The 26285-nt window shown below is 44.8% G+C and overlaps 1 protein-coding gene across 31 annotated transcripts in view; it reads left to right on the top strand.

Moving 5' to 3' along the window:
* Positions 1-26285, top strand: part of NCOA2 (nuclear receptor coactivator 2) — a 299083-nt gene that overhangs the window by 268307 nt on the left and 4491 nt on the right. For 28 of the 31 annotated variants that reach the window (XM_070075148.2, XM_089335359.1, XM_070075149.2 and 25 more), the window contains 7 exons: positions 1411-1576; positions 4259-4537; positions 4722-4799; positions 6166-6400; positions 10308-10485; positions 11014-11212; positions 12510-12599. In XM_070075148.2, coding sequence (XP_069931249.2) covers positions 1411-1576; positions 4259-4537; positions 4722-4799; positions 6166-6400; positions 10308-10485; positions 11014-11212; positions 12510-12599 — 1225 coding nt within the window. The remainder of the gene's footprint in view (positions 1-1410; positions 1577-4258; positions 4538-4721; positions 4800-6165; positions 6401-10307; positions 10486-11013; positions 11213-12509; positions 12600-26285) is intronic. The other 3 variants (XM_017341389.4, XM_070075153.2, XM_070075154.2) reach the window with 1 other exon arrangement.

The raw sequence follows: 26285 nt of genomic DNA, 5'->3' as shown, positions 1-26285 counted from the left end.
AAACAGAACTCGGGAACTGTAAAACACAGGTGGACCACGAGTGCTTCACTGCCTCACTCAACCAGCAGCGGGGGATGCAGTCGTGTCTAAGACCCTTTGGACTGACATCTGCTCTTGACTTTCAAGTCAGGGAGTTTGTTTCAGGAGAGGCTGCCTCATCCAAATGTTGATCACTCCTCACTGGGGAAGTTCCTCCTCTCTGGGCTCCCATGGCAGGCAGCCCTGTAGTTTTCTTCCTTGTTGCCACTTTTCTGTCCACTGCCTCTTCCCACTCCCTGAGCAGAGCAATAGTGGAGTAACCTGATCAAGTTTGAGTTGAAAAAGTCGATTCTGGAGAGTGGGCTTGGACCACAGCTCTGAGGGTTTGAAAGGTGCCTGTAGAGACGGTTGGCACCCTTGAATGGAACCAAGTGCACGGCGAAGGTCAGCTTGGGGTTGTGGCTGCCCAGCCAGGTTGCAATGCCTCAGAGCAGAGGGACCTCAGGCTTGGAGCCAGGAGATGGGAGATGAGGACTGACATCAATCAAGGAGACGCTCAGCTTGCGATTTTCCTGTAAAGTAACCAGGGATAAATGCAAGCATTGACTGTTAATGCACTCGGTTACAGTTATCTGAAAGTAATAGTTGTTAACAATTAATAATTGTTGGTTTCAACACTCAGCACTTCAGTAACTCAGGGTTTTAAGTCAAAGTTTCAGATTAAGACTGTCTACAAAAACGTGGGGGCATTGAACTGGGTTAGACAACTGCATCCGTTAATAAGTTCATTGCTACTTAAGGATGAGCTTACTTATCTGTAAACTTCGATTATCTCTCAAATGTCACATAGCAAGTTCAAAATTACCAAATAGGCTTTTGGTAAAATACAAGTGTCATTTCTCCCTTTGGTATTAAAGTAACTCAGAAACTCTTATTGAAAAGCTCCTTTCATTTGTCAGTTTAAATTACGAGAGTTTTTTTTAATACATCATAGAGTTTGATGTTTAGTGTTGAGATTTTATCACTCATTACCTTGTATAGCCACTGGACTTAGTGTTTCCTACTTGAGTTCAGAAAGGCCCTTTCATTCCATTGGTGCAAAGTCCATAAATACTTGCCTGAGGAGTCTGTGTGTTTTGTGCAGAATAGGATGGGCTGACGTGCCCTGGCCTCACCCACATCCAGGTTAGAATCCTGGCTCCGCGGTGCGTGCCGTTGTGATCTCCAACAGCTGTGAAGCAGTGGGCAGTAGAAACAGAGCCGATGATGCAAAGCCTGAAGAAATGGCGTCTGCGGTTTGAATCGTTTGCTCTGTGCTGCCCTAGTGCACACCAATGACTGCGGAAGTCAACTTCTGCCTTTAAGGGAAAACAGCGTTCTGCACCTGGCTAGCTTCTCCACGGGTTCAAGGTGAAATTTGTTTCCTTACAGGCAGCCTTTTGGCAGCTCTCCCGATGACTTGCTGTGCCCGCATCCCGCAGCCGAGTCTCCAAGTGATGAGGGAGCTCTCCTGGACCAGCTCTACCTGGCGCTGCGGAATTTCGATGGCCTGGAGGAGATTGACAGAGCTCTGGGAATACCCGAGCTGGTCAGCCAGGTATGCACAGAAGGGCAGCTGGCGGGGCCGGTCACTATCCTGGGCAGGCAGGTAATCTGCTGTCTGCTCTTCAAAATATTCTTTTACCTCCTAACAGCTGGCCTGGGTTTTTTTCCACTCCCTCCCATCTGCTCGCTACTCTCACTTAGACTTTTGCCCAAGAGTCAGAAACTCAAGCCCAGCTCACTCAGTATCTGCTCTTGCCAGGAGGGAGGGACATGCCAGGAGCAGAGATGGAGAAAGCACCAGGAGTATTGCTGCCCCAGTGACCTGGGGCTGGGAGAGCATCTGTCACAGTGAACTCTCTCACGGTCACACCTGTAGACAGGTTGTTAGATGCTGTTGTGCTGTGCACAGAAGTTACCAGAAGTCACAGTTAGAGGGAACTCATTATCATACTGACCTTTATGTGGGTTTAACCCACAATAAATTTAGGATATGTAAGCTTACATGGGAATGAAAGTTAACCAGTCTCGGTGATCTTACTTAGCTTTCTTCCTCCTGGTGATTAGTTGGTTACTTTAAAAAAGTAGTTCTTAGAACAAGCGTTTGGCCTAGCACTTAAGACACCCACATGCCACATCTGAGTACCTGAGTTTGACACCCAGAGCTGGCCCTACTCCTGACCCTAAGGCAGACCGTGGGAGACCTGGATTGAGTTCTGGCTCCCAGATTCAAGGCCACTGCTGGCATTTGGGGAATGAGCCAGTGAATGGGCATTCTCTCTCCATCTCTCTGTCTCTCTTTGTCCCCCTCAAATAAATAAAGAGAAATTCTCTGCCTTGAGAACACTTGATAGCAATGATATAATAAACAACCTAACATCATCTCATGCATTACATAGGACCATCTGAATCTGGCCACACACTGAGTTTGTAGGGAGCAGTGTGCCGCTTTACTGTCTTAAGAATAACCTAGAAAAAGCCATCACACTTGGTACTGTATTCTTCTTTACTCAGCATGAATCATCTTTATTTCTCATTGCCAAGAAGTACCTTCCAGTGCCCAGTCCACTTCTTGGACATATGACGTGTCACCGGGTCTATGAAAAAGGTGATGCAGTTATTGGAGACTTCTCCGAAACATTAAAAATAGTCTGGTCATAATTCCCACAGGTTAGCAGACATAGTGGGAGGTAAGGCTTGTCAATTCATATTGAGAACAGCAGAATGGAAAGAAATGACTTGAGGTTACATGATATAACCTAAAATAAAGCAAGAAAGAAACTTGGAGCTTATGTATTTCCTGTGTGGCTGGTTTACCTTGCCTTTGGTGATAGTTAGAATTTAGCCTTGGTGATTGTGAGCTTCAGGTTTCTCTAAGTGACATTTAAAAATAAATATGATCCTGGCCATTGCTGAGCACTTGGAACAACAACATTTTATGAAAATTGGTGTCATGTCATCATTTAATATTTTAGTCTTTTTAAATTTTTATTTATATTGTTTCTACTCTGTCCCATCATGTCCATCATCCATATAATGTTCACATTAAATATAATGGTCACATTAAGCTGAATTCTAGAAATATTGTTAGATACAGTCAAGCAAATGTTGAGTACAAGTGTTCTTTATACTCATCAGAATTGTGCATTTTCATTAAAATGGAAATAACTTGGTTAGATTTTCTGGTAAAAATGGATAAATATTTAAAGTTCTACAGTAGTTCAGCAGTGACTGATTTCCTCTCCTTAGCCTTGATCCACATGTTCTCAACTGTCATGAGGAGGCACTGGGCCATTAGGTCTACCTTAGGGCTGTTCGGCGTGAGCCAAGGACTCGAGGGGGGCTCCAGGGCTACCTGGTAGACTGGAGGAAAGTGCTAGGCAAAGAAAACTTGAGAGATTTTACTGCTCTGGAGTCTTTCCCTCCTGTATACCATCCTGTTTGTAGCAGTTACTTCCAGATGTAGGAGGGGGTAGAGAATTAGCCAGGGCTACCTCTCTCCTCTTCACATGGTATTCAGGGCATCCTGGGTCTGAGATGTGCACCCAAGGGGAGGTTCTAGGTTTTCCATACCTGCCCTACTCTGACCTAGACAGAGAGAGGAAGTCAAGAAGTAACAGATGAATGTGTCTAATTGGTAATTCCTGGATGGTGGCCAGATGTAGGACCTCTGGGCAATGCTGGCAGCCACAGAAAGCAGTAAATACACAACAGGCACTGCAGTATGTCACACCAGTGAGGAGCTCAGGTCCCGAATCACAGACTCGATTGGAACCCACCACAGACTAGCTGAATAGGCTTCGTACACTTCACTTCATATCTCCAAGTCTCGCTTTTGTTATCTGCAAAATGGGGATAGTGTGGTCAATACCCCAGTGCTGTTGATGCGAGTTCAGGCCAGTATCTAACTAAGAGGATTTGTGCAGGCATGCATAATCAGTCAAGACACCTGGCCCCTTTAGAGGGTATTTGCGTTGTAGAGTCCAGTTGGTCCTTGTCTGGTGGAGTGAGTAGGAGATGTTCCAGTGATCATTTGCTTCCACCTGCATGTAACTGGATCTGTTGGCCAAAGGCATTTTCTAGAAACAAAAGTGGATCAAGCTAATGGTGCCTTTATATAGTAAGCAGAGTGTGAAAATACTAAGTGAAATACCAAGTGAAAGAAAACGGCCTTCCATTTTCTTTGCTGGTTCCGCGGTCTAATTTCTTCATTTGTTATGTGGAACTTTCTCTTCAGAGCCAAGCAGTGGATCCAGAACAGTTCCCCAGTCAGGATTCCAACATGATGCTGGAGCAGAAGGCCCCCGTGTTCCCACAGCAGTATGCGTCTCAGGCACAAATGGCACAGGGTAGCTACACTCCCATGCAAGATCCAAACTTCCACACCATGGGACAGCGGCCTAGTTACGCCACCCTCCGTATGCAGCCCCGGCCAGGCCTCAGGCCCACGGGCCTGGTGCAGAACCAGCCGAACCAACTGAGACTTCAGCTCCAGCATCGCCTCCAAGCACAGCAGGTGTGTTTCTCCATGGGCCGTGGAAAGTCGGGTGGGGGCACACAGGAAGGGTGCATGTGAGACAACACTGCAATCCAACAGCATGCAGACACCCCACGGGGAGGACAGTTACTTGGGAGAGGGGAATTGAAGTAAAATACATTCAGTTTCCAAAATGTGTTGATTCCTATGTGTATGTATTTAGAATCGCCAGCCACTTATGAATCAAATCAGCAACGTCTCAAATGTAAACTTGACTCTGAGGCCTGGAGTCCCAACACAGGTAAGGGAGCAGACCAGCCGGTGGCTTTCAATGTATCTACATTAATTTGTGTTGTCGTTTCTTCTTCCTTCATAACCTGGGTCAGGTAACTAACTTAGTAAACCTTACAGATCCACATAAACACAGTGGGTCTGTACCGTCACCCACTGTCTAGTCTGTCGCTTTTCAGCTGCCTTCTTCACACTGCTGTGTTCATTGCCAGCTGCAGTTGTTTCTTGTTATTTGCGGGAGTTAATGCTACACGAGATTGCCAGGAACACTGAATTTGTTCACACTGAACACAGGGCTCGGTTCCTGCAAGGCTGTGTCACAGTTTCATCTGGCAGTCTGCACATGATCTTGCTTTACATGTGCTTCTGTTTAAAGACATCTCATGTTCTGTATCTATTTTACTTATATATGACATGTATAAGTCATGTATGTACATTACCTGCTAACACTGAGCTCACAGCCTGCAGCACTGGAGCTCACGCCTGAAGGAAGCTGGTGCCACCACATGCATGTTCTCCATGAGGCCCATCACAGCCTCTTGTGCTTGGGAACCCCAAGCAGCACGGCGCCACCACACGTGGGGCCACCCACAGAAAGCTCAGTGCTAGGAGAGTCATGGCACTGCACACAAAGGCCCCTTCTGACATTCAGGGAGCCGAAACAGGAAGGCGCAGCATTGCCTCCTGCAGGCTCAGCTGGAAATGGACACTTCGGACACCTGAAATGTTTTGCCACAAGTGTTGACTTTGAGGTTACAAGAACTGTTAGTGAATAGGCAGCTTCACAAATGTAGAATTCACAGCATGATGAGGATCAGCTGTGTCTGTGTAGGACCCCTAAAGAGCCTCTTGTCTCCTCTCTCTCCTCCCTTCCACTCCACCATGGCCTCTCTCTATGTTCCCATCACACTCTTCCCCTCCACTCCACCTGCTGCCCCCATTCTTCCTACCCTCCGTTCTGCCTTTTTCTAAGTGCTCCATGTCACCAGGTGGCCCTGATTGGGTTCCTCTTTAGGCTGAAATGTTCCTTGAATGAGACTGTAAACTGCCATCCTGAGGTTTACATACGCGGTCTTCTTAGGGAAAGAATGTTAGAGCTCCTACAGATAGCTGTGTCCTCAAAAGCGAGTTAAATTATATTAACATTGACCTTAACCCTGCCATGTCACAGTGGGGTTTCAGAATGATCATCCTTAGACGCTCACATTTCAAATACCAATTGTTTCACTCTAAAGTTGTTCCTAATGTGTAATTTTATTTTCCAAACAATTTTACATGGGACAGTACCTCTCGCTACCCTATCTAAAATACTCGCTTTGTTTTTTAATCTGTGTCTACCCTCGGTGTTTTCCTCTGTGTATTGCCCCTGATTTCAGGCACCTATTAATGCACAGATGCTGGCGCAGAGACAGAGGGAAATCCTGAACCAGCATCTTCGACAGAGACAAATGCATCAGCAGCAGCAAGTTCAGCAGCGAACTTTAATGATGAGAGGGCAAGGGCTGAACATGACGCCAAGCATGGTGGCTCCTAGTGGTCTACCAGCAACTATGAACAACCCCCGGATTCCCCAGGCAAATGCTCAGCAGTTTCCATTTCCTCCGAACTACGGTACTGGATTTACATCCCCGCCACTTTCACAGTCCTTTCTCCCCAGCGTGCCCCAGGCCGGGTCACAGCTCCTCTGTCACAGCACTTTGCCTGGCTAACCAGGGAATGATAGGAAACCTGGGAGGACAGCTGGGGTCCAGCAGGAGTCCCCAAGCCCGGCAGGCTCTCAGCTTGGGGACCACGTTGTCTCTGAGTGCAGGGCTTACTTTAAAAGTGACCAAACTAAGTGTGTTTGTATAGAGAGCGTGTTTCTGTTGTGTGTGTGCAGCTGTGTGAATATATTCATGTATGTCAATGTCTGTGGACACAGATTCATAGAAATACCAATCTATATTTGAAAGCCTCGAGGCTGACTCCAACAAATCAATAGATAGATACAAAATGGTAAAGGCTTGTATAATTTAAACAACATAGATACTCTACAACTTTTGAAAAATAAGACTTTAAAGATGATACCAAGTCTTGATAATTCTTGGAAAAAGCTTTATAGAAGCTGCAACAGGAAGCCTTGTAGCTTTCTTCATATTGATTTGTTGTTTAATGTCAGTCTTAAGAGCTGAAATACCAATTGTGTAATGTCATAAATATTAATATTTGTGTGCATGTCATGTTCAATTAATAGTTGAATTATTGATAAAAGTAAGTGCTTAGTGTTAATACTAATATTCAAAATAACTTTCCTACCCTTTGCCAGTTTTCTATCCATAGCTAGTAAGTTTTTGTGTTAACCTACATTCATGTCTCCTATTTTTTTTTTAAGATTTATTTATTTACTTGAGAGGCATAGTTACAGAGAGAGGCAGAGAGAGAGAGAGAGAGAGAGATCCTCCATCTGTTGGTTCACTCCCCAAATGGCTGCAATGGCTAGAGCTGAGCCGATCCAAAGCCAGAAGCCCAGAGCCAAGAACTTCTTCCAGGTCTCCCTTGTGGGTGCAGGGGCCCAAGCACTTGGGCCATCTTCTTACTGCTTTCCCAGGCTATCAGCAGGGAGCTGGATCAGACGTGGAGCAGCTGGAACTCAAATTAGCACCCATATGGGATGCCAACACCACAAGCAGAGGCTTAGCCCACTACGCCACAGCGCTGGCCCCAACATCTCCTGTTTCTTTAGAGAAAGATGATTTGCAGGTTTTTTTCTGTGTGATCTTCATTTTTTTTAAGAAAAAAGATTTATTTATTTATTTATTTGAAAGTCAGAGTTACACAGAGAGAGAAGACGCAGAGAGAGAAGTCCTCCATTTGATGGTTCACTCCCCAGATGGCCTCAATGGCCAGAGCTGCGCCGATCCGAAGCCAGGAGTCAGGAGCTTCTTCTGGGTCTCCCACATGGGTGCAGGGTCCCACAGACTTGGGCCATCTTCTACTGCTTTCCCAGGCCATAGCAGAGAGCTGGGTCAGAAGAGGAGCAGCCAGGACTAGCACTGGCACCCATATGGGATGCTGGTGCTTCAGGCCAGGGCGTTAACCTGCTGCGCCACAGTGCCAGCCCCTCTGTGTAGTCTCAAACTTTGCTTTTGTAGCTAATTTCAATATTAATTAAATTTGCACATTTTACGAGTCTTCTAGGCAGTCAGGTACCTAAGGTCATCCCTGAAATGTTTGCAGAAGTTGTATTCTGTTTCCAAGCTCCTCTCCTCTGTTTCCTTTTTGATGACTTGGAAAAATCTGCTAAAAGTTTCTTCTTTGCTTCCATGTAAATGCCATTTGCCTTTAAGCTGAGCAAGAAGCACCCGCTGGATTATTTGCATTTTGTAAGATTTACTTATTTGAGGCTGGCGCTGTGGCTCAATAGGCTAATCCACCACCTGTGGTGCCGGCACACCGGGTTCTAGTCCTGGTGGGGGTGCTGGATTCTGTCCCGGTTGCCCCTCTTCCAGTCCAGCTCTCTGCTGTGGCTCGGGAAGGCAGTGGAGGATGGCCCAGGTCCTTGGGCCCTGCACCCGCATGGGAGACCAGGAGAAGCACCTGGCTCCTGGCTTCAGATCAGCGCGGTGCACCCGCCATAGCGGCCATTGGAGAGTGAACCAATGGTAAAGGAAGACCTTTCTCTGTCTCACTGTCCACTCTGCCTGTCAAAAAAAAAAAAAAAAATTATTTGCTTATTTGAAAGGCGGAGCGAGAAACAGATTTTTTTTTTCATCTGTTCTTCACTCCCTATTAATGGCTGCAAACAGCCAGGCTAGGGCCAAGAACTCCATCCGGGTCTCCCACATGGGTGGCAGGGACCCAAGTACTTTTTTTTGCTGCCCTCCCAGGCATCTCAGCAGGAAGCTGAATCAGAAGCAAATCAACTGAGATTGAACCAGCACTCCAGTCTGGGATGGCAACATCACAGGTGGTGGCTTAACGTACTGCACCACAAGGCTGCCCCCCGCTCCTGTTTTTCTTACTCTTGTTAATCTTGGCTAGCACTAAAGTACTGCAGAAGCCTTTATAAAGAATAAGCAAGGGGCCTGCCCTGTGGCATAATGGGTTAGACCACCGTCTGTGGCACCAGCTTCTCATCTGGGCACTGGTTCAAGTCCCAGCTGCTCCAATTCCAATCCAGCTCCCTGTTAATGTGCCTAGGAAAGCAGTAGAGGATTACTCAGGTGCTTGGGCCCCAGTACCCACATGGGAGACCCAAATGATGCTCCTGGCTCCTGGCTTCAGCCTGGCCCAGTCCTGGTCATTGTGGCCATTTGGGGAGTAAACCAGCAGATGGAAGCTATCTCTCCCTTTCTCTCTCTCTCTCTCTCTCTTTCTCTCTCTCTCTCTCTTTCTTTCTCTCTCTCTCTCTCTCTCTCTCTCTCTCTCTCTCTCTCTTCTCTTGCTTTAACTCTTTCAAATAAATAAATAAATCTTAAAAAAAAGACTAATCATGAATACAGTTTCTGGTTTGTTTTTTGTTTAAATCCATCTCATCATGGAACGACTTAATTCAGTGAAAAATTATTCAAATATGGGACTTTTGATATATACTCATTACTAAACTTTAATCCAAGTTAAAAAGTTCGATTGTAATGATATATAGAGCTAAATATTTTGACTGTATATGTAGTATATGAAGTATATGTAATTTGGAGAGTTATTTTATTTATTTGAAAGACAGAGTTACAGATAGAGGTAGAGCCAGAGAGAGAGAGAGAGGGAGGGGTCTTCCATCTGCTGGTTCACTCCCCAAATGGCCGCAACAGCCAGAGCTGAGCTGATCCGAAGCCAGGAGCCAGGAGCTTCTTCCAGGTCTCCCACATGGGTGCAGGGGCCCAAGGACCTGGGCCATCTCCTGCTGCTTTCCCAGGCCAAAGCAGAGAGCTGGATTGGAAGTGGAGCAGCCGGGACTCGAACCTGCGCACACATGGGATGTCGGTGCTGCAGGCGGGGGTTTTAATCTGCTGCACTACAGCACTGGCCCCCTTTCATGCATCTTGATCTCAGCTTGGACTCCTTTTCAATGTATCTTATTAACAAGCATGTGATCTTGTATTTGAAAGTAATTTTCCATGCCTACTTAATTTGGAATGTTCTTTTTGTTTCCCCTAGTTTCTGTGATAGTTAAAACTAACATCCTTGGCCGGCACTGCAGCTCACTAGGCTAATCCTCCGCCTGCAGCGCCGGCACCCTGGGTTCTAGTCCCGGTTGGGGCGCCAGATTCTGTCCCCGTTGCTCCTCTTCCAGGCCAGCTCTCTGCTGTGGCTCGGGAAGGCAGTGGAGGATGGCCAAAGTGCTTGGACCCTGCACCCGCATGGGAGACCAGGAGAAGCACCTGGCTCCTGGCTTTGGATCAGTGCAGCGCCGGCCATAGCGGCCATTTAGGGGGTGAACCAATGGAAAAGGAAGACCTTTGTCTCTCTCTCTCTTACTGTCTCACTCTGCCTATCAAAAAAACTAACATCTTCTTTTGGATTTCTTTTGTGTTTTTTTAAGGACTAGGTCAGCAACCTGATCCAGGCTTTGCTGGGGCCACAGCCCCCCAGAGTCCTCTGATGTCGCCCCGCATGGCGCACACCCAGAGCCCCATGCTGCAGCAGTCTCAGGCCAACCCGGCTTACCAGGCGCCCTCCGACATGAACGGGTGGGCCCAGGGCAGCATGGGCGGAAACAGGTAACGCTGGCTTCCTGTCTTTCTGCTCTCAGTGGTCACTAGAGGAGCCTTCTGTAGACTCCTCATTGCTCTTCGCTTGTTTTTAACTTTGCTCAAGCAAGCAGCATCAAGTAACCTGGCAAGCAAGTGTGTTTAGGTTTCCTAGGGCAGAAGTCACCCAGAATTTACAGAAGTGTACCAGGATACTTTCTCCTTTGGAGGAAAAGGAGCATCTGTAAGATGAGCCATCAATGTCTGATAGGAACTGCTGTGGGCGGCATGGCCTGGGAGCCACCTTTATCAGTAAAAACTCACAAAAAGCTCCTATGATGCAGATGTGAGGGTCCACTGTCTCGGTGAGGTTGGCCAAGGGAGAGGGGCCTCCCTGACACTTTCCTGGCTGATTGTGGCCTCCCCGACCCACCCTGTGTCTGAGAAGCCCCAAATGTGTTCTTTGTCCATAGAATAAATGCCTGAGAAGTGAGTGCTCTCACCTGCCTGCCCCTTTTTGCCATTAGACTCTAACGTTGCTCTCCCACTGTGTTCTAGCATGTTTTCACAACAGTCCCCACCACACTTTGGGCAGCAAGCAAACACCAGCATTTACAATAACAACATGAACATCAGTGTATCCATGGCGACCAACGCAGGCGGCATGAGCAACATGAACCAGATGACAGGACAGATCAGCATGACCTCAGTGACCTCTGTGCCTACGTCGGGGCTGTCCTCCATGGGTCCCGAGCAGGTGAGCCGCCGAGCCACACAGCCCACCCAAGGTCTCCTCCTGCATGTCCCCATGAATGAACCTGACATCTGCCCCCAATTCCCACCTCTGTTTTGAAGAGTGTTTTTTTTTCATCCTGTTTTCATCCTTTATTAGTGAGATTAACAAAAATATTTGTTAATGATAAAATAAATGTGAAAGAGGTCTTGACTTCTTGGGGACCTTTTAAAATATTTAACTTTCCTCATTTACGTTTTTCTCATTTGAGGAATTTAGCAATATCTTAATGTCAAAAACTGGAGTGATAACGACGCTTTTTAAATAGTTTCACTGGGGGCATAGAGTCGAAGAAATGATTTTTTTTTCTGAATGTGAAACCAGATGAAAAGCAAAGGCCTACCTAGAAATAGGCTGCTGCATTTTTAATACTCTAGACTGTTTGGAGATCCACAGTATGCATTTGAAAACCTTTTGAATAGCTGTTAATTTGGAAACCCAAACCACAACTGTAGTATGTCTTCTGACAAAAACAAACATTCCTCTATTAGCATTTGTGCATTTGCTTTATAACTTGTGAAAGAAGTGTACAAGGGCCTGCTTGGTCACAGTAAATTCACAGAATTCAGCACTGCTTTGGGTGTTCATACCTGCTCTTGCTAATTGGTAACTCACCTACGTCAGGAACTTCTCAGATGACTTCAGAGTTGCAAATGTGTTACTGATTTAATTTGAGCCATCCCCAAAAAGCAATCAGTTCATGGCATAAAATTGTATTCTTAAATTATTATCTATGATGAAATACGACTTTTGCATAATATGCACATGGTTCTAGTCCCGGTCGGGGTGCCGGATTCTGTCCCGGTTGCCCCCTTCCAGGCCAGCTCTCTGCTGTGGCCCGGGAGTACAGTGGAGGATGGCCCAAGTGCTTGGGCCCTGCACCCCATGGGAGACCAGGATAAGTACCTGGCTCCTGCCATCAGATCAGCAGATCAGCGTGGTGTGCCGGCCGCAGCAGCCATTGCGGGGTGAACCAACAGAAAAAGGAAGACCTTTCTCTCTGTCTCTCTCCCTCACTGTCTGACTCTGCCTGTCAAAAAAAATTTTTTTTAGTTTGGAAGGCAACTAGGATAAGTATTGTCCTGTCCCTCTATCTTCCTCCCAAAATATGTACGTCAGAAGACAGGTACATGGTTAAAGCCATTTTTCTATAGTCCCCCTCCCCCAGAAAACAAAGAGGAGGAAGGTTGAGGTAGAGTGGTTTCCAGTACACTTTTGGATGTCCTGCTGCCTGTAACCACAGTTTTCTTGCTGCCCCCAGGTCAATGACCCTGCTCTGAGGGGAGGCAACCTTTTCCCAAACCAGCTGCCTGGAATGGATATGATAAAGCAAGAGGGAGATGCATCACGGGTAAGAAACAGCAGAGAAATGTGAATGTGACAGTAAAACGGACATGAATGTTTTATGGACCACAGTTGGCACGGATACAGTGTGAGCCAGCAAGTTAAAGATAGTGATAAAAATATCCTCTAATTTCTTTTGGCATACAATGTTTTGTGTGAATTTTAAGCTCATTTTAATTGAGCTGATGGTGGCATATAAATTAGGAGCCCTAGTTTTTCCCTAGAATAGCACAAACATAGCAAAGAATTACTCATGTTAGGGCAAATTTGATTTATTTTTTCTTTTTCTGAATCATAATGAGAAAGACAAGAATGAACTTAAAATTGCTGTCTCTTATTTAGATATTTCAAAGTGGTAGTCTATACTAGGGCACTGTAAGCAGTTTGTGAAAATAGCATTGAAAGATAATATTTTGGTGCAAAAAATTTAAAGAACATTTATAATTTTTTCATAATAAGAATTTTCCATGAAATCCTTGTACATGTATTTAGAGTTTTTTGGAGAACCAAAACTGATTTTTTTTAGATATATTTTATTTATTTGAAAGGCAGAATTAACAATGAGATAGAGAGAGACAGAGAGAGAGAGAAAGATCTTCAATCTGCTGGTTCAATCCCCAAATGGCCACAACGATCGAGGCTGGGCCAGGCCACAGCCAAGAGACAAGAGCTTCATCCAGGTCTCCCACATGGCTACAGGGGCCCAAGTACTTGGACCATCTTCCGCTGCTTTCCCAGGCACATTGGCAGGCAGCTGGATCAGAAATGGAGCAGCCAAGACTCCAGCCAGCATGCTTTTGGAATGCTGGTGTTACAAGCACCAACTTAATCTGCTCTGCCACAACATCGGCCCCAAGGCAACAATCTTGTTTATAACTTGCCTCTACCTTAAACACTTGTGCTAAGAAAAGTGATGATACTGCCATGCTCAGAAAGATCTTGAAATCAGTACTTAAGTGCCCACCTAAATTGTGCTTAGCAACAAATCTGTGATTGGGGATGCTGTGAGTTTTTTGTTGTTGTGTGTTTTTTTTTTTTTTTTTTTTGACAGGCAGAGTAGACAGTGAGAGAGAGAGACAGAGAGAAAGGTCTTCCTTTGCCGTTGGTTCACCCTCCAATGGCCGCTGCGGCCAGCTGATCCGATGGCAGGAGCCAGGTACTTCTCCTGGTCTCCCATGGGGTGCAGGACCCAAGCACTTGGGCCATCCTCCACTGCACTCCCTGGCCACAGCAGAGAGCTGGCCTGGAAGAGGGGCAACTGGGACAGAATCCAGCACCCCGACCGGGACTAGAACCCGGTGTGCAGGCGCCGCAAGGCGGAGGATTAGCCTAGTGAGCCCCGGCGCTGGCCACTGTGAGCTTTTGAAAAGTTCTCTGCCACTGGAGAAAATATAGTTGATGCTGAATTTCCTACCAAAAAAAAAAAAAAAAAGAAGGAAGGGAGTTCTTGGATAATTTTGTTAATATTAGCATTCAAGTTTAAAAAGTAATCATGTAAGTTTGATTGAAATTTAATAGCATATTGTTAATTTTCTCCATGTGCTCTCTTGTTTTTAAGAACTACAGTCTTGGATGGCAGAGATGCTGACTGTAGGTGGAATGTAATTGTACATTCCCAGATGGTGTAATGTTCAGATGCACACATGCACAAAAACTGTTAGAAATGATGCTTAGCATATCGACAGTATAAGTCAAACAGAGGCCAGAATACATTCCATGTGGACCAATCGTGTGTTTGGAATCCATATGTGCCATGAATTGAGGTGTTTATTTCCTGGCCCCAGACCAGGAACTGGGATCTCAATCCAGGTCTCCCACGTGGGTGGCGGGGAGCCAGCTACTTGAGCTGCCGCCTGTTGCCTTTCAGGAAGTTTGTGTCAGGAAGCTGGAATCAGAAGCAGAGCTGAAACTCTAACCCGGGCACTCTGATAGGGATGCAGGTGGCAGCATCTCAACTGCTGCTCCAGATGTCCACCCCACCCAGTACCCCTTTTTTAAAACAGAACCTTTGAATTTTTCATTTGTTTGAAAGGCAGAGAAACAGAGATCTATCCATTTGTTCACTCCCCAAATACCCACAGTAGTCATGTGTGGACCAGGCCAAAGTCAGGAGCTGGGAAGTCAGTCCAGGTCTCCCATGTGGGTAGTAAAGACCCAAGTACTTGAGCCATCACTTGCTGCCTCCTGCAGTGCTGGAATTGAGTTGATCCTCAGGAAGTGCTCCTCCAGGAAGCTGCAGTTGAGAATGGAGACAGGCATCCTGAATGTTGATGTCGTAACCTCCATCAGCCTTTTTAGACTCCACATGTGAGGGAAAGCATGCAGTATTTGCCTTTGTATGCCTGCCTTATTTCATTTAACATAATGACCTCTACTTCCATCCATATTATTGTGAATGACAAGATTTTTTACAACTGACTAGTGTTCCAATATATATGTACCACATTTTCTTTTTTGTTTGTTTTTTAAAGATTTATCTATTTATTTATTTGAAAGAGTTACACAGAGAAGGAGAGGCAGAGAGAGAGGTCTTCCATCTGCTGGTTCACTCCCCAACTGGCTGCAACAGCTGGAGCTGTGCCCATCCAAAGCCAGGAGCCAGGAGCTTCTTCTGGGTCTTCCACACAGGTGCAAGGGCCAACAGACCCGGGCCATCCTCTACTGCCTTTCCCAGGCCACAGCAGAGAGCCAAATCAGAAGTGAAGCAGCCGGGTCTTGACCGGCACCCATATGGGATGCTGGCACTGCAGGCGGCAGCCTTATCCACTACACCACAGTGCTGGCCCCCACATTTTCTTTATCTGTTCATTGCTTACTAGGCCCTTAGCTGGTTTCCATTTCTTGGCTGTTGCAAATAGTGCTAGAGTAAGCACAAGAGTGGCAGCTTTCTCCTATATAGACTGACTTCCTCTCCCTTGGAGGCGTATCCAGTCATCAGATTGCTGAATCAGGCAGCGGTTCTGTTCTAGGTTTTTGGGGGACCTGCATGCTGTTTTGCACAATGGCTCTACTAATTTACATTTGCACCAACAGTGTGCAAGTGCACAGGTTCCCTTTTCTCCAAATCCTCATCAACACTCATTTTTTGTCCATCTAACTACAGGGAAATAATGCCTCATTGTGGTTTTGATTTCCCTGATGACTAGTGATGTTTACTGTCTTTTCATGTACCTGTTGGTGATTTATGTATCTCCTTTTGAGAAAGTCTATTTAGATCTACTGCCCATCTTTAATTGGATGATTTGGAGTTTTTTTTTTTTACTGTTGATTTGGTTGAGTTTCTTACACATTGTGGTTATTAATCCCTTGTCAGATGTGTAATTTGCAAATATTGTCTCCCATTCTATAGATTGTCTCTTCACTCTGTTGATGGTTTCTTTTGCTTATGCTGAAGCTCTTTTATTTGAGGAAGTCCCATTTGCCTATTTTTGCTTTTGTTTCCTGTAATTTTGCAGTCCTATTTAAAAAAAAAAAAAAAAGAAAGAAAGAAATCCTTGGCCTTTCCAATGTCCTGAAGCATTTCTCCTGTATTTTCTTCTATTAGTTTCAAAGTTTCAGGTCTTACATATAGGTCTTTGGTCCATTTGGAGTTGAGTTTTTGTGGATGATGATAAATAGGAGTCTAATTTCATTTTTCTGCATGTGAGTAACCAATTTTCCTAGCACTTTTATTGAAAAAAAAAACTTTTTTTCCCCATGCATGTTCTTATCACTTTTGCCAAAGGTCAGTTGACAATGGATTGTGTGGAGGTTTACGTCTGGTATCTCTGGTGTCTGTGGATCTGTTTTTATATCAGTACTATGCTTTTTTTTTTCCCATAGCTTTTTGATCTACTTATTTAAAGTCAAGCAGTGTGATGCCTTCCCTTTGTTATTTTGCTCAAGATTGCTTTGGCTATTTGGGGTCTTCTGTGGTTCCATACAAATATTAGTAATATATTTTCTAGTTCTGTGAAAAACATCATTAGTGTCTTGATAAGGATTACAATTGAACGTATTATCACTTTGGGAAGGTAGTTTATTTTAATGATACTGATTCCAATGTATGAACACAGAATGTCTTCCTATTTCTTTGTCCTCTTCAATATCCTTCATCAATGGTGTGTAGCTTACATTATAAAGATCTTTTCCCTCTTTGGTTAAATTTATTCCTAGGGTTTTGTTTTGATTTGGAGGTATTTTTTTGTTTGCTTGGGGTAACTATTGAAATGGGATTTCTTTTTCAGATGATTTGCTATTGATATATACCAACAATACTGATTTTTGTATGTTGACTTTGTATCCTGCAGCTTTGCTGAAATTTTTCATTAGTTCTAATAGTTTTCCATGCAGTCTTTGGAGTTTTATATATTTGTATATATGAACATGTCATCTGCAAACAGTGGCAATTTAACTTCCCCCTTCCCAATTTGGATGCCCTTTATTTCTTGTTCTTGCCTAATTACCCTAGCTAGGACTTCCAGTACCATGTTGAATAAAGTGGTGAAAATGTGCATCCCTGTGTTGTTCTAAATCTTAGAAAGCCTTCAGAGGCCAGCATTGTGGCACAGCAAATTAAACCACTGTCTGCAATACCAGCATCCCATATGAGCACAGGTTCAAGTTCCAGCTGCTCCACTTCTGATCCAGCTCCCTGCTACTTCTCCTGGGAAAGTAGTGGAAGGTGGCCCAAGTACTTGGGCCCCTGTACCCATGTGGGAGACCCAGATGGAGTTCCAGGCTCCTGGTTTCAGCCTAACCCTGCCCAGGCCTCTGTGCTGTGGCCATTATGCGGAGTAAACAGGCAGATGGAAGATAATCTCTTTCTCTCTTCCTCTTGCTGTAACTCTGCCTTTCAAATAAATAAAATTTATTATTTTATTTTATTTTATTTGACAGGTAGAGTTATAGGCAGTGAGAGAGAGAGACAGAGAGAAAGGTCTTCCTTCTGTTGGTTCACTCCCCAAATGGCTGCAATGGCCAGCGCTGCCCTGATCTGAAGCCAGAAGCCAGGTGCTTCTTCCTGGTCTCCCATGCGGGTGCAGGGCCCAAGGACTTAGGCCATTCTCCACTGCCCTCCCGGGCCACAGCAGAGAGCTGGACTGGAAGAGGAGCAACCGGGACAAGAACCCAGCGCCCACATGGGTTGCCGGCGCCACAGGCGGAGAATTAACCAACTGAGCCATGGCACCGGCCCAATAAATAAAATATTTAAGAGAGAAGGCAAGCCTTCAGGTTTTCCCTCTGCAGGATTATATGAGTTGTTGGCTTGTTATATTTGTCCTATATCATGCTGAGATACATTCCTTGTGCCTAATTTGTTCAGAGTTTTTATCAGTAAGGGATGTTGAATTTTATTGAACACCTTCTCTGCATACATGGAGATTATCATATGATTTTTGTCTTTTTTTCTGTGGCTATTGTGTATTCTGGTTATTGATTTGCATATGTGAACCACGTTGCATCCTAGGATGAATACCACTTATTCTTGAAGAATAATCTTTTTAAGGTGCTGTTGGATTTAATTTACTAGTATTATCTTAAGGATTTTTGCATTATGTTTATCAAGGATATTGGCTTATAGCTTCTTCTTGTTGTTCTCATCTGATTTTGTTATCAAGGTAATATAAACCACATAGAGTTGACTTTGGAAGAATTCCCTCCTCTTCTGTTTTTTAAATAATTTATAAAGGATTTGGTGTTAATTATTTAAATATTTGGTAAAATTTAGGAGTCAAACTCCAGTTTTGTTTGATGGAAGCCTTTTTATTACTGATTCTATCTTACTATTTGTTATTGGTCTATTTAAATATTCTTATCTTCACAGTTCAATCTTGTTGAGGTGTATGTGTCCTGGAATTTGTCCGTTTCTTCCAGATTATCAAATCTGTTATCCTATAATTGCTTATAGTAATCTCTAACAGTCTTTTTTATTTCTGTGCTGTCAATCATATTGGCTCCCTTTTCATCTTTGATTTTATATATTTGAGTCCACTTTTTTTCTTTCCTATTCTAGCTAAGAGTTTGTCAATTTTGTTTCTGATTTCAAAAAACCAGCTCTTAGTTTGATTTATCGTTTGTGTGTGTGTGTGTGTTTAGTCTGTCATTTACTTATCCTCTGGATTTTATTGTTCTTTTCCTTATACTAATTTTAGATTTGATTTCTTCTTTTTCTAGTTCCTTGAGATGCATCAGTAAGCTGTTTATTTGAGATCTTTCCTCCTTTGATGCCAGCACTGAGTACTATAAACTTACCCATTAGTCTGCTTTTGCTGCATCTCATAGGTTTTGGGTTGTTACGTTTCCATTTTCATTTGTTTCAGGAAATTTTTTAAATTTCCTCAGTTTCTGCCTCGATCCCTTGGTTGGTTGTTCAGGAGTAAGTTGTTGGATATCCATGTGTTCATGTAGTTTTCAGTTCTTCTTGTTATCAATTTCTAGTTTTGTTGCATTGTGCTCAGAAAAAATGCTCAACATTTTTAGTCTTTTAAATTTATTAAGACTTGTTTTGTGACCTGCCGTATGATCTTTCCTGGAGAATATTCCATGCGTTGTTGAGAAGAATGTGTATTCTCCAGGTGTTGGATAGAATATTCTGTAGATATTTGTAAGATACGATTGATCCAGGGTGCAATTTAATTATTTCTTTATTGATTTTCTGTCTGGATGAGCTTTCTACTTCTGAAAGTAGTGTGTACTGGAATCTAACTCTTCCTTTAGGTCTATAATATTTATTTTATGTATCTGGGCGCTCCAATACTGGGTGTGTGTATATTTGCAGTTGTTACTTCCTCTTGTTGTACTGAACCCTTTGTCATTTTATAATGACCTTTCTTGTCTCATTTTACTCTTTTCTTATTAAAAAATCTATTTTATCTGACAGAAATGTGGCTACTTCTGCTTTATTTAGAGTTCCACTTGCATGGAATATCTTATTTTGTTGTTTCCCTTTCAGTCTTTGTGTGTCCTTAGCAATGACATGAGTTTCCTCTACTTAGCATATAATTGAGTCTTTTTTAATCTACTCAGTCACTCTGTGTCTTTTAAATGGAGAATTTAATGCATTTACACTTAAGGTAATTATTGATAGGTATTATGGTCATTTTGACATTTGTGGTTTTAAAATTTTTTATAATGAATTTTTTAAGATTTATTTTATTCATTTCAAAGTTAAAATTACAGATAAAGAATGGGAGAGAAGAGTAAAGGAGATCATCCATCTTCTGGTTCATTCTCCTAAATGGCTACAAAAGCCAGGGCTGGGCCAGGCCAAAGCCAGGAAACAGGAGCTTTATCTGGGTTATCCCAAGTGGGTAGAGGCCCAAGGAGTTGGGCCACCTTCTGCTTTCCCAAGCACATTAGCAGGGAGCTGAATTGAAAGTAGAACAAGGGCCGGCGCTGTGGTGCAGCAGGCTGGGGCCCTGACCTAGGGCACTGGTTCTGGTCCCGGCTGCTCCTCTTCCGATCTAGCTCTCTGCTATGACCTGGGAAAGCAGTGGAGGATGGCCCAAGTCCTTGGGCCCCTGCACCTGTGTGGGAAGATCCAGAGGAATCTCCTGGCTCCTGGCTTCGGATTGGCTCAGCTCTAGCCGTTGCAACCATCTGGAGAGTGAACCAGTGGATGGAAGACCTCTCTGTCTCTACCACTCCCTGTGACACTCTGTCTTTCAAATAAATCTTTAAAAAAGAAAGAAAGAAAGAAAGAAAGAAAGAAAGAAAGAAAGAAAGAAAGAAAGAAAGAAAGAAAGAGAGAGAGAGAGAGAGAGAGAGAGAGAGAGAGAGAGAGAGAGAGAGAGAGAGAAAGAGAAAGAAAGAACGAACGAACGAACAGTAGGGACTTAAACTCACACCCATATGGGATGCCAGCATTGCAGGCAGCAGCTTAACCCATTACACCGTGCTGGCTCCTATTTATTTATTTTTAAGGATTTATTATTTTTATATATTTGAAAGGCAGGGGTGGAGAGAGATCTTTCATCTACTGGTTGACCCCAAATGGCCACAACGGCCAGAGCTGAGCTGATCCAAAGCCAGGAGCCAAGCTCTTCTTCCAGGTCTCCCACATGGGTGCAGGAGTCCAACCACTTAGGCAGTCTTCTGCTGCCTTCCCAGGTGCATCAGCAGGGAGCTGGGTGGGAAGTAGAGCAGCTGAGACTTGAACTGGAACCCATAAGGGATGGCAGCACTGCAGACGACAGCCTAACCTGCTACACCACTGCGTTGGCCCTATTTATTTGTTTTTAAAGATTTATTTTTATTTATTTGAAAGGCAGAGCTACAGAAAAAAGAGAGACCTTTGATCCACTGGCTGACTCCCCAAATGGCTACAATCATGGGCCAGGCCAAAGCTTGAAGCCTGGAACTCCATCTGGGTCTCCCGTGTGAGTGGCAGGGCCCCAAGTATTCCACTGCTTCTCTAGGTGCATTAGCAGGGAGCTCGATGGGAAGTGGAGCAGCCAGGGCTAAAACTGGTTCTCATGTGGGATGCTAGCATTACAGGCTTATTCTGCTATTCCACAACACTGGCCCCTAAATTGTTATGTATTTGAATGTCAGAGTGACAGAGAAAGAGAGAGGGAGGGAGGAAGAGGGTTGGAGAGATAGCATCCATCTACCAGTTCACTCCCTAAATGCCCACAGATACTCCCCCAAGTGGGCCAGGCAGAAGCCAGGAGCCAAGAACTCCATCCATTTCTCCCCTGTGGATGGCAGAAACTCAGGAACCCAAGTAATTAGGTCATCATCTGCTGCCTCCCAGATGCATTTGCAGAAAGCTAGGTCAGAAGCAGAGTAGCCAGGACTTGAACCAGCACCCTAGTGTGGGATGCGGGGATCCCAAGCAGTGGCTGATCCACTGTGCTACAGTGCCTGCCTGCTGTTAACTCTGAATGTGCTTTTTACTCCTTTGGCATTTCCTAATTTCTCCTTAACCCAAATAACTTGAGACATTTGTGCTGTTCCAAAGTTCCTGTAGTCTCTGTTCATTCTTCTCTTTTTTTTTTTTTTCCTCTGACTATATATTTTCAAATATCCTGTCTTCACTCTCACAGATTCTTCTGTTTGATCTGTTCATGAATTCTATCATGTTTTTAATATAGCTTAGTGCAGTTTTCAGTTGAAGGATTTCTGTTGATATATTTTATTTATTTCCCCCTGTCAAGTCTCTCTGTTAGTAGTAGTAAATCATTTCTCTGTGTTCTTCAGGTTTGTTGTGTTTCCTCAAAGCACCTGTTTAAATCTTCATCCGAGCATTTGAAACTTTCAGTTCCTAGATGGATGGTTTTTTACATCTTATTTTTGCTCATTAGGGGAGCTGATGGTTTCCTGTAAGTTCTTTGCTCAGTGGTGTACAAAATTGTCGGCACATTGAAGGATCAGTTAGACTAACCTGGATTCATGTGTGGCTGGCTGTGCTTCCAGAAATCCTAGGCTATCTGTTTATTTCCAATGAGCCAGTGAACACTTCTGCAGCTTCAACACTAGATGGCAGTCATAGGTGATGAAACACCACACTAGCCTAAGGATGGGGACTTTGAGGATCTCCTCAGTTGCCTTGGGGCTATGCCAAGGTTTGAAGAGGGTAATAAAAGCAGCCCCGTGGCTGCCCAGACTAGCGGTAGGTCTGGTCCCACCTAGGGTCTCACTGGTGCGTGCCAGGCCTGCTGAGGCTGGTAGTGACACCAAAACCAGTCCATCCTGCTGTAGCACAGGCCTCTGCCTATTGCTGGGGCAGGTCTACAGTCTCCTAAAAGAAGCAGCATAGGGTAGAGGTCTCCGGGTTTTACCAAGTTCTGGGTCCCTCTGAGCTCCAAAGCAAGGTCCTGAGTTCCCTCATTGCCCTACTTCCAAGGGGTTGGGCATGTGGTGGAAGAGGTCTTTCCCTGACCTCCTGGTGTCTGTGTGGAGGTGCTGTCCAGTGTATCTGACTCAGCTGCCATATTAAAAAATTAAATATTTATCTGAAAGGAAGAGAGAAAAAGATCTTCTAGCTGCTAGTTCACTCTCCAAATGGCTGCAGCAGCCAAGGCTGGGCTAGACCAAAGCCAGGGACTCCATCTGGGTCTCCCTCGTGGGTGGCTGGGGCCCAAGTATTTGAGCCATTTACTGACTTCCCAAGTGTGTTAGCAGGCAGCTGGATTGGAAATGAAAGAGCCGGATTCAGACTGGTACTCTGATACGGGATTCCGGCATTGCAGGCGGTAGCTTAACCCACTACACTGCAACACTGGCCCCTCAGTGGCCATCTTGATCTACCCTTCTCACTGCACATTCTTTTTTTTTTTTCTTTAAGATTTATTTATTTATCTTTCTTTCAGTTATGGGGGGTGGCAGGATGAGAGAGGTTTTCTATCTGCTGGTTCATTCCCCAAGTGGTCACCATGGCCAGCATGGAGCCAGGAACTTCATCCAGGTCATCCACATGGGTGGCAGGGCCCCAAACACTAGGGCCACATTCCACTGCTTTTCCCAGGACATTAGCAGGGAGCTGGGTCAGAAGTGGAACAACCATTACACCTACAGGCACCCATGTGGGATGCAAGTGTTGCAGGTGGTGGCTTTACCCACTGTGCCACAGTGTCAGCCCCTCTCACTGTCCTTTTTTTTAATTATTATTATTTAAGATTTATTTATTTATTTGAAAGTCAGAGTTACACAGAGAAGGAGAAGCAGAGAGAGAGAGAGGTCTTCCATCTGCTGGTTCACTTCTCAACTGGCTGCAACAGTCAGAGCTGTGCCAATCTGAAGCCAGGAGCCAGGAACTTCCTCTGGGTCTCCCATGTGGGTGCAGGAGCCCAAGGACTTGGGCCATCCTCCACTGCTTTCCCAGGCCACAGCAGAGAGCTGGATCAAAAATGGAATAGCCGGGACTCGAACTGGTGCCCACATGGGATGCCAGCACTGCAGGCAGGCAGCTTGACCCACTACACCACAGCACAGGCCCCCTCACTGTACATTCTTGACTCTTACACCCTGCTGCTCATTTTCCAAAGGGAACACTGACTTTTTTTTTTTTTTTTCAGTTATCCTCTCATTTTTTGTTTTATTTATTTATTTGAAAAGCAGAGCAACTGAGAGAGAGGGAGAGACACAGGAAGAGGGATCTTCCATCCACTGGTTCACTCCCCAAATAGCCCCACATCCAGTTCTGGGCCAGACTTTAGTCAGGAGCCAAGAACTTGATCCTGGTCTCCCGTATGGATGGCAGGGGCCCAAGTTCTTGGGCCATTATCCTCTGCCTTCCCAGGTGCACTAGCAGGAAGTTGGATCAGAAGCAGAGCAGCTGGGACTCAAAATGGCCCTCCAGTTTGGGATGTCAGCACTACAAGCAGTGGCGTAACCTACTCCACCTTCCCGGCCCCTCCCGTCTCTCTTGAACCTGGATCTTCCATCTCTGCTTCATTCAAGGCCAAAAAGCAGTCTGTTGTGGATACTTTTGTTTCCTTCAGAGAATAATAGGTGCAATATATCCCTCTGATTCCTGAGTAGTAGCTCAAAATCACTGCATTAATCAGTATGCCATTTAGTGTGCCCAGGTAGGGGACTCTGTTCTCTCCATCCTGTTTCTGGAATATGCCCTGCTGCTGTTATGAATCAAGGGACTTTTTTCAAAAATTTTGATGGTAATCTGGTTGTATATGTTGAACTAGAAATGCACTGTGATTCATCATTAATTGGCTCTGTGTTCCAGTTTTCTTGACAAAAAGATTATCATTCTACCCTGCCTTAGGCAGAGTTAGTATGTACAGCCGCAGATTTACCAAAACACTCTGTGAGGCAGATGGTTAGCTGAGTGGTTAAGATGCTGCTTGGGATGCCTGCATCCCAAATTGGAGTGCATAGGTTGAAGTCCTGGCTGGCTCGCCTCTGATCCAGCTTCCTGCTGATGTGTCCCAGGAAGGTAGCATATGAGGGCTCCAGTACTTGGGCCCCCACCGCCCAGTTGTGTTCCTAGCTTTCAGCCTGGCTCAGCACTGTCAGTTGCAGGCATTTTGTGAGGGAACCAGCTAATAGAAGATATGTCTGTCTGTCTGTCTGTCTCTGCCTTTCAAGAAGTAAAAGGTAAACATAAAGTGTAACGTAGTTGCCTTATCTACTGGAGTTAAGAAAATCAGTCACTAGTTAGAATCGACTTTCACATGGTGATGACGATGATAGTGCTGATGACATCACGGAGCACTTCTTGGTCCCAAGACTTGTTCCAACACCTCACACACATCATGCTGTTTCCTCTGTACATCAGCCAGAGGAAGGATTAAGTATGGAGGGCTGAGTGTCCTCCCATCCCTAAGGTGATGCAACTAGGATGCCACTCCACGATGTGGGCCCCACAGGTGCACCTCGTGCCTGATGCTCTCTTTCACCAAACGGATTCTAGCCAGTAGCTGCTCACTGGTGGGAGTTCACAGGAAAGAATACCACCTTACATGTAAGCCTGGTACATTTAGAAGGATATTAATACTTCTCTCAACAGAATTTTCTTTTTGTAGACAAACTGGAAAATTGAGGGGTTTTTTAATATTTTAATCCACAACATGGAGTATTTTCATATGAAATCAGAGTGACACATTAGAGATGAATATATTTTCAGCTTTATAATATGAAGTACAGTAAATGTCCTTCTTTAAAAATATAATATTCTAAGCTAATTTTTTTTAATTTATTAAAATTTATTTGAAAGTCAGAGAGAGATCATTCTTCTGCTGGTTTACCCTCCAAGCCAAAGCCAGGAGCCTGGAATTCAATTCAGGTCTCCCGCATGGGTGGCAGGGACCCAAGTACTTTAGCCATCACCAACTGTCTCCCTGGGTACTCAATACAGGAAGCTTTTATCAGCAGTAGAACTAGGACTCAAACACCTGCTCCCTAGGCAATTTTTCCCCCCTCAGGAGAATTGTACGCCTGACCAGGGGCTAATACAGTTCTGCCTTTGACCACCCAGGCTCATAACCTGGCCATAGTTTCCCAGAACTCTTTTTAGGACGCCAAGGTGGAGTAGATTACTCGGGGCTGGCTTCCTCTCCAATCTGACTTGAACAAGGTGATCTGCAATGGTGGAGTGTGCTAGAATTCTGTGTCTGAATACCTAACTCCCAGAAGCAATTGCTGTATGTTCCCATAGCACCCAGTATTTCCCCTCACAGTACTCAGATCACACTATTCAGTGTGTGCCTTGCCTGTACCACCATTTTGGTGTTAATGATGACCAGGAATATCTTATGTTTATGACTCCGACCCCTGGTGCACAGTAAATGTTCAGTTAACATTGACTAAGTGAATGGACACGACTAAGGGGGAAAAGGTCAATAAACAGAGAAAGTCACTGACAGATCTACTTGGGCCAAGCAAGGAAACGCCTCTTGCTCATAGCAGCCCTGGATATTTATTCATTCAGATCACCAGCATACAGCATCCAGAAACTCTCAAGAACATTCCTGGAGTCAAGACCAGATTTAGGAGCCGACATTGTGGAGCAGTGGGTATAGTGCTGACATCCTATATGGGTACCAGTTTGAGTCCTGGCTGCTGCACTTCCTGTCCAGCTCTCTGCTAAAGCATCTGGGAAGACAGCACAGGATGGCCCGAGTACTTGCCACCCACATGGGAGATCTGGATAGAGTTCTTTGGCCTGGCCCATCCCCAACCATCGTGGCCAATTCTGGGGAATGAGCAAGCAGATGGAATCTCTCTCTCTCACCTCTCACTCTGTTACTCT

This window comes from Oryctolagus cuniculus, chromosome 6, assembly GCF_051225735.1.
Source record: "Oryctolagus cuniculus isolate XC-2025 breed Fujian yellow rabbit chromosome 6, ASM5122573v1, whole genome shotgun sequence".
In the NCBI taxonomy this organism is placed as follows: domain Eukaryota; kingdom Metazoa; phylum Chordata; class Mammalia; order Lagomorpha; family Leporidae; genus Oryctolagus; species Oryctolagus cuniculus.
Note: the sequence above shows the minus strand (reverse complement) of the source record. Positions and strands in the feature narration are given on the sequence as shown.